Source organism: Dipodomys spectabilis, unplaced genomic scaffold (genome assembly GCF_019054845.1).
Source record: "Dipodomys spectabilis isolate Male_0828 unplaced genomic scaffold, ASM1905484v1 ptg000006l, whole genome shotgun sequence".
NCBI lineage: Eukaryota > Metazoa > Chordata > Mammalia > Rodentia > Heteromyidae > Dipodomys > Dipodomys spectabilis.
The window spans coordinates 6,312,536-6,324,562 of record NW_024870683.1 but is presented as its reverse complement, the minus strand read 5'-3'; the positions used below and the strand labels follow the sequence as shown (position 1 = coordinate 6,324,562).

At 41.7% G+C, this 12,027-nt stretch overlaps 1 protein-coding gene across 5 annotated transcripts in view; it reads left to right on the top strand.

The window, feature by feature from the left end:
• Ubap2 (ubiquitin associated protein 2) overlaps positions 1-12,027 on the top strand; it is a 112,591-nt gene that overhangs the window by 14,926 nt on the left and 85,638 nt on the right. For all 5 annotated transcript variants that reach the window (XM_042696343.1, XM_042696335.1, XM_042696316.1 and 2 more), the window contains exon 2: positions 10,910-11,049. In XM_042696343.1, the coding sequence (XP_042552277.1) occupies positions 10,951-11,049 (99 nt within the window). In that variant the 5' untranslated portion in view covers positions 10,910-10,950. The remainder of the gene's footprint in view (positions 1-10,909; positions 11,050-12,027) is intronic.

Sequence of the window (12,027 nt, the reverse complement as noted above, 5' to 3'; positions counted from 1 at the left end):
CCCCAGTGCAGAATTGAAGCTTTGTAAAGTTTTGTCTCTTATGGAAGCATAGTTGTGGGTTAACCACTTTTAGCTTTGTGCCTGCTAGGCAAATGTTTAAATTATTGCACTATATTCCCAGTCCTATGTAATAGTTCATTAATGTTCAGTGACAAAAAGCATAATGCAGCTATTCCTGGTAGATTACATCCTGGTAGTGATGCAAAAAAGACCATTGGAAGGATAGTTATTGCTGGCACTATTATTTATTGCTGAAGTCAGGACCTTGTACTCTGACCCAGCTCTCCTTTAGTTTTTTTGCTCAAAGCTGGTGTTGTACCACTGGAGCCACACCCAGATGAGTCACATCTTCACTTTTGGCTTTTACAAGTTAACCGAAGATAAGAATCTTGGATTTGTTTGCCCACCTGGCTTCAAATTGTGATCCCCAGATCTCAGACTCCTGAGTAGCTAGGATTACAGGTATTAACCATTGGTACCCAACTAAACTTTACCTTTATTTTTTTTTTGAGACTGGCTCTGTGTTATCCAAGGTGGCCGGAATTTAGGTTCTTGTCCCACCTTCTTAAGTTCTGGGAGTATAGACTTTTGCCACACTCTTAGCTCAGAGGAGTAAATTTTTTTTTTCCAGTCCTGGGACTTGAACTCAGGGCCCTGGCACTGTCTTTGAACTTCTTTTGCTCAAGGATAGTAGTCTACTACTTGAGCCACAGTACTACTTCCAGCTTTTTCTGTTTATGTGGTACTGAGCAATCAAACCCAGGGCTTCATGCATGCTAGGCAAGCACTCTACCAATAAGCAACATTCCCAGCCCAGGAGTAATCTTTATTTCCCCCAGTCCTGGGGCTTGAATTCAGGGCCTGGGCACTGTCCCTGAGCCTCTCTTTGCTTAAAGCTAGTGCTCTACCACTTGAGCCACAGTGCCACTTCTGGCTTTTTCTGTGTATGTGGTACTGAGGAATTGAACCCAGGGCAAGCACTCTACCACTAGGCCACAAGTAATCTCTTAAGGAAATAACTTTGTATTAATTGAGAAGTGCTTGTTTGATTGTAATCTGAAGTATATGTGTTTTTGTGTGTGTGCTGGATACCTGGGCAAGCACTGTACCACTGAGCTACCTGTTCAGTCTTTTTATTTATTTATTTATTTAATTTTTTTGGGTCTGGTCATGGGGCCTGAACTCTGGGCCTGGGCGCTGTCCCTCAGCTCTTCAGCTCAAGGCTAGCGCTCTACCACTTGAGCCACAGCACCACTTCTGGCTTTTTTTCTTTTTGCTTATGTGGTGCTGGGGAATCGAACCCAGGCCCTCATGCATGCAAGGCAAGGCTTTACCACTGAGCCACCTTTGCAGCTCCCCTGTTCAATCTCAAACCTACATTTTCCTTTAATGTGATAGCCTTATTAATAAAAACTATATATAGTACAGGCTTCTCCCTTTGCCCCTATCCCCAGGTCTTGGGGCTTGAACTTGGGGCTTGGCCACTGTCTTTGAGCTTTTGCTCAAGGCTACGATTCTACCACTAGAACCATAACAGCATTTCTGACCTTCTCTGCGTAGTTCATTGGATATGAGAGTCTCATGAACTCTCCTGCGTGGGCTGGCTTTGAACCGAGATACTCAGATCTCAGCCTCCTGAGTAGCTAGGATTATAGGCATGAGCCACCAGCACTGAGCTAGTGCAGGTCTTTAAAATTTTTATTTTTAAGAAGAGGTTAGGGCTGGGAATTTGGCTCAGTGGTAGAGTGCTTGCCTCGCATGCATGAGGCCCTGGGTTCGATTCTTCAGCACCATATAAGCAGAAAAAACCAGAAGTGGCGCTGTGGCTCAAGTGGTAAAGCGCTAGCCTTGAGCTGAAGAGCTGAGGGACAGCGCCTAGGCCCAGAGTTCAGCCCCCACGACAGGATCAAAAAAAAAAAAAAAAAAAGAGGTTAGGGTTAGGAGGCTGGGCGTGGTGGTGCTGGCTACTTGTGGAGAAGAGGTAAGAGAAATTGACTAAGTTAGCTCCAGCAAAATTAACAAGACCTGATCTCCAAAGAAAGGACTGAGAGTACGGCTAAGATGATACGTTGCTTGCCTTAGCAAGTTTGAGACCCTGGTATTTCCAAAAAAGAAAAAAAAAAGTCAAGAAAAAGTAAAAGTAAAGATGTAAAGAATGAAGAGACTTTTTGAGTAACTGAAAGACAAGGAATCCTAGCAGCTGCTGAGTTAAAGATAAGTTTTAATTTTTAATTAATTAATTTTTTTGCATCAGTTGTGGGGCCTGAACTCTGGGCCTGGGCGCTGCCCCTCAGCTCTTCAGCTCAAGGCTAGCGCTGTACCACTTGAGCCACAGTGCCACTTCTGGCCTTTTCTGCTTACTTGGGGCTGAGGAATTGAACCCTGGGCCTCATGCATGCACGGCAAGCACTCTACCGCTGAGCCACCTTCGTAGTCCTAAAGACAGTTTTTTCTTTTTTTTTTTGGTCGGTCGTGGTGCTTGAACTTTGGGCCTGGGCACTATCTCTCAGCTCTTCAGCTCAAGGCGAGCAATCTACCACTTGGGCTACAGCACCACTTCCGATTTTCTGGTGGTTTATTGGAGATAGGAGTCTCACAGTCTTTGCTGCCCGGGCTGGCTTTAAACTGCAATCCTCAGATCCCAGCCTCCTGAGTAGCTAGGATTACAGACGTGAGCCACCGGCGTCCAGCTTAAAGACAAGTTTTAAATACTGGAAGTGTAGCGCAGTGATAAAATACTTGCTCAGTATATGTCAAGCCCTGAGTTAAGTTCTCTAAATCACCAGAAAGAATGGAAGAAAAAGGGAGGCAGGATTTAGAGTTGGGAATTCAAGGTAGGAATAGGACACATGTATGGAAATAGTCATAGAGAATACTTTCCCCTCCTGGATCTTGTTTTTTTTTTTTTTTTGTTGGTCGTGGGGCTTGAACTCTGGGCCTGGGCGCTGTCCCTCAGCTTTTCAGCTCAAGGCGAGCGCTCTAGCACTTGAGCTACAGCGCCATTTCCGGTTTTCTGGTGGTTTATTGGAGATAGGAGTCTCACTGTTTCTCCTGCCCGGGCTGGCTTTGAACCGTGATCCTCAGATCTCAGCCTCCTGAGTAGCTAGGATTACAGGCGTGAGCCACCAGCGCCCGGCTTGTTTTTTTTTTTTTTTTTTTGGGTCCGGTCATGGGGCTTGAACTCTGGGCCTGAGCGCTGTCCCTCAGCTCTTCAGCTCAGGCCAGCGCTCTACCACTTGAGCCACAGCACCACTTCTGGCTTTTTACTTTTTGCTTATGTGGTGCTGGGGAATCGAACCCAGGGCCTCATGCATGCAAGGCAAGCGCTCTACCACTGAGCCACCTTCCCAGCCCATCCCCTCCTGGATCTTAGGTACCCAAATGAGAAATGTGAATGTAACAAATGAAATTTGATGTTCTGTAATGTTCAAGAGTTCACCAGTGCTCATTTTTTCCATGGACAGGTTATATGCATGGGACAGCTGATAACATTGTCCCTCTACTGTCTGCCAAGTGGGTGTAGAGAAATTCATCCTTGTCCACCAGTTGCTAGAAGCCTGACCCTGCCCTCTACAGCTGTGGAGAATAAAAGTATTAGCTTGGTCAGCTCCTGGCATTCAGGACACTGGCAGTTAAGCTGCATGGAATTAGTCTCATAATTTCGTACTTTGGCATCCTCGTTGCCTTAATTCTCTCCTGGATTGGCCATTATTATCTTCTTCTCACTGCCTGTTCTGCACTTTGCAAACCAATTGAGATTCTTTTAAATTAATTTTCTCTAGAAAAGTTTGAGAATAATGGATCTTTTCTTAGTAGAAATATCAAGAGCACAGATTGGAAATTAAACAAACAAAAGTAGTAAAACTGGTCATAAGAGTTCATAGAGACCCAAAGGTAGTACTGAGAGGTATCTGGAAGATCATAGAGCTTAGTAAGATTTTGGCTCATAGCAGTTCTTTCTCATTAGTCATTAGCAATGCAGGTCACACACAGTAGTTCTGTTGCCTTGTAGAAGAGGAGGCTGAGCTGGGGACTGTTGTCTATCTGTAACTGAACACTTTGTTAACATAGCACAGTGGTTAAGGGTCCAGTGGTTAGATGGCCTTGGTTTGAATCCTTAGCTTCATCTTTTAATTAGCTGTGGGCATGGTACAAGTAGTAGAATGCCTAATTAGCAAGTGTATAGCAGAACTCTTAACAACAACAAATATAGTATTATGTATTATGTGTTATTATGTACCTAGAATATTATGTACCTAGAGTGTTGAGTGTGTATATATAGATATATCCCATAACATAGTGCATGGTGGATAGTATGTATTTGCCATCATTATTACCATTATTTATTGTTTCTTGGCTAAACTCAAGATCAATTGAAGTATCATTACATAATAATTTTAGACTTGTGTATAAATGTACAGCTGTGCCCATCCTAACTAGTTGGATACATAGCCCTTGTAACACTGGCCTCATAATTGAGTGAACAGAATCTATGGGCATTCTTTTTTTTTTTTGCCTGTACTGAACTCAGGGCCTGGGCATTGTCCTTGAGCCTCTCTGTGCCCAATGCTAGCGCTCTACCACTTGAACCACAGCACCACGTCTGACTTTTTCTGTTTATGTGGTATGAGGAATTCAACGCAGGGCTTCATGCATGCTAGGCAAGCTAAGCCACATTCCTAGCCCACTATGGGCATTCTTAGAGACTTGCTTCTTTATTTTTGCAGGATGGCTTTGAATTGAGGCCCTGCACTTGGCTCAGCTTGCTTGCTCAGCTGGCACTAGAGCTATGCCTCTAGCTTGGTTTTTTTTTTTTTTTTTGGGTCTGGTCGTGGGGCCTGAACTCTGGGCCTGGGCACTGTCTCTCAGCTCTTCAGCTTAAGGCTAGCACTCTACCACTTAAGCCACAGCGCCACTTCCAGCTTTTTTCTTTTTTTTATGTGGTGCTGAGGAATCGAACCCAGGGCCTCATGCATGCAAGGCAAGCGCTCTACCACTGAGCCACCTTCTCAGCCCCTTGCTGGTTATTTTGGAGATGAAGTTTCTTGGATTTTGTTCCATCCAGGTTGGCTTCAAACTTCAGCCTCCTGAGAAGTAGCATGAACCAGTGGCATCTGGCTGAGTTTGGCTTCTTGAACATAAATTATACATCCTAAACTGGATATCCGTGGCTCATAATCTTAGCTCTATAGTCCTAACTACTCATAATCCTAGCTACTTGGGGGCTGAGACCTGAGGATTGAGGTTTGAATCCAACAAGGACAAATTCTAGTCAAAAGCCAGAAGTGGAAGTATGGCTGAAGTGGTAGAACACCAACCTTGAGCCAAAAAGCTAAGCACAAGTGAGATGCTCTTGAGTTCAAGTTGTAGTACTTGCATGTAATGTACGTGCATGTGCATGTGCACTTTTTTTTTAATTTTTTTGCCAATTCTTGAACTCAGGGCCTGGGATCTCTCCCCAAGCCTCTCTCTGCTCAAAGCTAGTGCTCTACTGCTTGAGCCACACTGCCACTTCCAGCTTTTTCTGTTTATGTGGTTCTGAGGGATGGAATCCAGGGCTTCATGCATGCTAGGCAAGCACTCTACCACTATGCCACATTCCCAACTTCTATCCTATTTTCAGTTGAGCTCTTAGTTCACTTAGTAACTCATGCTTGTTTAAAAAAGGCATTCATTTTGTTATTCCTGTAATATTTACTTGGTTTAGTAGCTGATGCACAAGTGTATCAGTGACTGTTGAAATCTTCCTTAGTCTCAAAATGTTATCAACAAGTATTCTGTAACATTTCAAAGTGATCAAATGTGATTGTCAATGTTTTTATTTTAGGATATGATATGATAACTTTTTTTTTTCCTGTCTGTCATGGGGCTTGAACTCAGGTACTGGGCACTGTCCCTGAGCTTTTGTGCTCTACCAGTTTGAGCCACAGTGCTACTTCTTGTTTTCTGGTTGTTAATTGGAGTTAAGAATCCTGGACTTTCCTGCCTGGGCTGGCTTTGAAACTACTATCCTCAGCTCTCAGCCTCCTGAATAGCTAGGATTTCAAGTGTGAGCCACTGGTGCCTGGCTGATAGCAGTTTTAAATATTTTTATCCCATAGTGTTTTTGTATACCTTAAGGTTAGTGTCAAGCCAGACGCTGGTGGCTCACGCCTGTAATCCTAGCTATTCAGGAGGTTGAGAACTGAGGATTGTGGTTCAAAGCCAGCCTGGGCAGGAAAGTCCATGAGACTTTTCTCCAATAAAAACCACTAGAAAACCGGAAGTGGCGCTGTGGCTCAAGTGGTAGAGTGCTCACCTTGAGCTGAAGAGCACAGGGACAGCGCCCAAGCCCAGAATTCAAGCCCTACGACCGACCCAAAAAAAAAAAAAAGTTAGTGTCCTCAGGATAAATCTGTGGTATTAGTTTATATATGCTTTAATAATTAAGCATTGGTGACTGTTAACCATCTTCTATTCATTCCAAACGGAAAATTTTTTTTTTCTTTTTCTGAACTGATATCTTTTGAAAACACAGCTGTGGGCTGGGAAGGTGGCTTCGTGGTAGAGTGCTTGCCTAGCATGCACGAAGCCCTGGGTTGGATTCCTCAGTACCACATAAACAGAAAAAGCTGGAAGTGGAGCTGTGGCTCAAGTGGTAGAGTGCTAGCCTTGAGCAGAAAGAAGCTCAGGGATAGTGCCTTGGCCCTTGAGTTCAAGCCCTAAGACTGGCCAAACAATAACAGCAAAACCCCACAGCTTTTTGAAGTATCTAATTTTCAAAGTAGTCCTTAAAAAAAAAAAAATAGCAGTTTTGGGGGTGTGGCTCAAGTGGTGGAGCTGCCTAGCAAGCCCAAGAAAGGCTGAGTCCAAACTCTAGTATGCCAACCCCTCTCCCACTGGCCAATCCCAACAAACCTCTTTCTAGAAAAAGTATTTTTAGCCCAATCAAGTTAGTTTATTATGCTGTTTTTTTATATTATACATTATATTGACCTTTTTTTTTATACCTTAGATAACTGGAAATTTATATTGTATTTGCTGATTTTCTTTTGTTTTTTTCTTTCTTTTCTTTTGGAGATAGTGTCTTACTATATATTCCCAAGCTGGCCTTGAACTCAAAATCCTCCTGATTCAGTCTCCTGAGTGTTGAGATTACAGGTGTATGCCACTACAATTGGGTGTTTTTGTTTTTGTTTTTGTTTTGCCAGTCCTGGGGCTTGAACTCAGGGCCTGGGCTCTGTCCCTGAGCCTCTCTTTGCCTAAGGCTAGCACTCTACCACTTGAGCCACAGCACCACTTCTGGCTTTTTCTGCTTATGTGGTTCTGAGGAATTGAACCCAGGGCTTCATGCATTCTAGGTAAGCATTCTACCACTAAGCCACATTCCCAGCCCTGATTTTGTTTTAAAGAAGTTAAAAACAGAGGATGCTTCCTGTCTGTAGTTCTAGTTATTCAGGAGGTTGAGATCTGAGAGTCTCAGTTTGAAGCCAACCCAGACAGAAAAGTTTGAGGTTTCTATCTCTATTAACCACTAAGAAGCCAGAAGTAGAGCTGTGGCTCAAATGATAGAGTGCCAGCCTTAAGTGAAAAAGCTGAAGGACAACACTTAGGTTCAAGCCACAGTGCTGACAAGAAAATGAAGGGAAAAAAATTAAAAATATACCAGCAACTCTTACTTGTGTTAAAATCGGTCACAGCTTTCATTTACTTTGAATAAAGTGAGATACATAAGGCTCTAAATTTTGTTGAATTGTAACCTTGTGTGTCTTGCAGCTAAAGAACCTGAGATATGCATGTTTGTGTTTCTGCTAGATTATTTTTAGAATCTCTTGCTCTTGTCTGTTTCTATTCTAAGCAATCTCTTGGAACCTGTTCCCTAGTAATAGAGCTCTTGAGGATAGAGAAGTAATAGAGAGGATGGAACACAAGAATAATTTGAATTCCTATGATCTGGCAACTGGGTACTTATTGGCAGAAGCAATTCTGTTTATTACATCTAGTTCTGTTTCTGGAGTTTATGCATAGATAACAGTATGTTAATTGAAGGTGTTGAATCTTACAGTTTAATTCCCATGACTATTATTTTTACAGTGCAGAGTAAAAAACTTAAAGGTTATTGATGGTTACTTTGGTAACTTTGATTCATAATCTTTAGAAGTTCCATATAAAATTCATATGAGAAAATTTTGTTGAGTCATGTCATTAACTTTATGTATTTTCTGTTCTCTGTGTTTTAGTTATATTTTCTTCTGTTCTTCTTCTGGAGAGCCTCAGTTTGGTCTCTGGAAGGTTTTCTTTTTTTCCCTTCTCTGATGAGGTCTCATTGTTGCCAGGGCTGTACTCCAATACTTTGTATCTGAGACTATAGGCGAATACCATTGTGGCCAGCTCTGAAAATATTTTTGCTGGACATCTTCAGCATCAAGACAAAATTCTTTATGAAGAGCAAGTCAGCTATTCTGAAATTTCAGTCTTAAATGTGGAGAGCCATAATTCCAGAAAACAAGCTAATCTGAATATTTTGACATACTTATCCTGAAGACATAAGACTTCATTACTCTTGCTTTCATTTTCTTCTTTTCTTTTGGTGCTGTTTCTGGGGCTTGACATCAGAGCCAAGGCACTGTCCCTGAGCTGCTTTTTTGCTCAGGGCTAGCACTCTATCACTTATGCCACAGTTTCACTTCTGGCTTTTTTGGTAGTTTAGTGGAGATGAGTTTCACAGACTTACCTGTTTAGTGTGATCCTCAGTTCTCAGCCTTGAGTAGCTAGGATTCAGGTATGAGCCATCTGCACCCATTTCAATAGTCCTTTGAAGTGTTTTTTTCCCCCATGGGATCTGGGGGGTGTGTGTGTGTGTGTGTGTGTGTGTGTGTGTGTGTGTGTGTGTGTGTGTGTGTGTGTGTGTGTGTGTGTGTGTGTGTGTGTGTGTGTGTGTGTGTGTGTGTGTGTGTGTGTGTGTGTGTACACGTACGTGTGTGTGTACGTGTGTGTACGTGTGTGTGTACGTGTATGTACACCAGTACTAGGTCTTAAATTGGGCCCTATGCTGTCCCTTGGCTTTTTCTAATAATGACTGTTGACTTAGCCCTTTACTTCTAGACTTATGTAGTTAATTGGAGATAAGGATCTCTTGGATTTGTGTGCTTGGCTGAACTGACCTTGAATCTTAAATCTCAGATCTCAGCCTTCTGAGAAGCTAGGATTATAGACATAAACCACTGGAGTCCAGCTTCTATGTTATTTATAAGCTACAGGCTTTTCATAGTAATAATATATAATAATGCTAATAACTTGTTAATATGTAGCAACACTAAACCTTAATTAAAAATGGAAAAATATGTTATTTTTAAACAACACTTAAGAATAAAGTATGCTATGTACTTACGCTTCACCAAAAAACAGCTAATCTGACTTCATTATGGAACTAGGACCTTTATTTATAGCCTAATTAGTCATTATGGACTGTTTTATACTAAGGATTGCTGATTAGAAAGGAAATATGAACTGTTAATATTTATACTCAGAGAAATAGAGAAAGTCTTATGGTTTTTCCTTACTGATAACTGAACATTATGGCAAAATAATGTTTGGTTGTATTAGGCTATAAAAAATTAAGACTTTTTGGTCAGTAAAAGAATTCCATTGTAGCATCTATTCAACTCAGTGTAAATCTTAAGCTCTGTGCACATGCAAAGATTTATCACTAGATGGCATCCTGTAAGGAGAAATTCTTACTTTGTTACAGTGTATTTTTAAATATTTTCACAAAGCACTGAGGAATAAACAGTTCAAAAGATAAATCGGAACATATAGTTCAGTGAACAGAATTGTTGGATAGCTATAAGCAAACTAATGATTATTTGTTTGAAGATTTTAGCACCACTGAACACCAAACAGTTTTTGATTGGGTGCTTAATTTTAAATACTTAATTTAAAAGGTTAAGAACTTTAAAAACAGGGGCTGGGAAGGTGGCTCAGTGGTAGAGCGCTTGCCTTGCATGCATGAGGCCCTGGGTTCGATTCCTCAGCACCACATAAGCAAAAACAAAAAAGCCGGCAGTGGTGCTGTGGCTCAAGTGGTAGAGCGCTAGCCTTGAGCTGAAGAGCTGAGGGATAGCATCCAGGCCCAGAGTTCAGGCCCCACGACCGGACCCAAAAACCAAACAAAACAAAAAACTGGGAGAGAGTGAGGGAAGGGGTGACATTGAGAAATGTACTCATTATCCGACTTATATAACTGTCCCCTTCTTTTTTTTTTTTTTTGGTCGGTCGTGGGGCTTGAACTCTGGGCCTGGGCGCTGTCCCTCAGCTCTTCAGCTCAAGGCGAACGCTCTACCACTTGAGCTACAGCACCACTTCCGGTTTTCTGGTGGTTTATTGGAGATAGGAGTCTCACGGTCTCTCCTGCCCGGGCTGGCTTTGAACCGCGATTCTCAGATCTCAGCCTCCTGAGTAGCTAGGATTACAGGCGTGAGCCACCAGCGCCCAGCCAACTGTCCCCTTCTATATCACCTTTATAATAACAATTAAAAAAAACCCTAATACTAACCTACTAATATGAAAGGGATATTTCTTGAAAATTTTTATTCGAGAGAGTATGTGTGTATACGTGCCAGTACTAGGGCTTGAACTCAGGGCTTCATGTTCTTTCTTAGCTATTTAGCTCAAGGCTGGCATTCTACCACTTAAGCCACAGCTCCTCTTCTGGCTTTTTGCAAATTAATTGGCTATAACAGCCTCATGGATTTTCTTGCCTGAGCTGGCTTTGAACTACAACCCTCAGATCTCAGCCTCCTTAGTTAATAGTATTACAAGTGTGAAACCACCAGTACCTGACACTTTTATGTGGCATCTAGTCCTTAAATTAAGTTTTCTTTTTACCATGATTTGAAGGTTTTGCTTACTCTTGTCTATTTTCTTGCAGATTTTCTACTTTGTACATACATTATTTTGTATATACTATACATGATGACTTCGGTGAGCAATGATCGTTGCCGAGGTGCTCGGGAAAAAACACAGATTTCAGCAACACAGGCAACACAACCACAGAAACAAGTGGTCCAGGTAAGAGTTTGTGGAACTTTTGTTTCTCTTGTTTAGAATGAAATGAAAAGAACATAAATAATGTTTTCCTTTGCAGGAAACTTCAGGATTTTGAACTTGTGTTTAAAAACTATACAGTTAAATACTAGGAAAGAGGTAATATTGATGATTCAGATACAAATGAATGTTGTTCAGTGTAAACTGTTTAATTCTGAATTCAAGCTACCTATTATCATCTAGGTCATACCCTTTTGTTCTCAGTTCCCATCCTTTCTGTCCCTTCCTATTTCTTTTCTTTTTCTTTCTTTTGTTTGTTCATTGTTTGTCCATCCATTCATTCGTTCTACTTTCCTTTTTCTTTTTTATTATTTTTATTTTTTTCAGTGCTGGGGATTAAATGTGGGCCTCTTGTGTACTGGACAAATGCTGTATTACCGAGCTACAACTCTAGCTACTATTATTTATTATTATTATTATCATTGGAGATGGTGGTCGTGGGGGCTTGAACTCTGGGCCTGGGCGCTGTCCCTCAGCTCTTCAGCTCAAGGCTAGCACTCTACCACTAAAGCCACAGCGTCACTTTCGGTTTTTTCTGTTTATGTGATGTTGAGGAATCGAACCAGGGCCTCATGCATGCGAGGCAAGCACTCTACCACTGAGCGACTTTCCTAGCCCCTATAATTATTATTTTAAATGAAGTCAGACATACAGTAATCTGGTACAAAGTTAACATTCTATAGATTGGCAAGTATCTTTTCAGAGGCAGTATGTAAGTGAGTAAATAAATAAACCTTACCTGGTTCATCCTAATTTCAGACTGAGGGCTTTTCTATATTTTTCAAAGACAAGGTCTCAATATTTATACACACACACACACACACACACACACTCTCACTCTCTCTCTCTCTCTTTCTTTCTCTCTCTCTCTCACCCACCCACCCCAGACTGGCCTCAAATTCATGATAGGCTTGTGTCATCATACCCAGCTTTGACTGAATT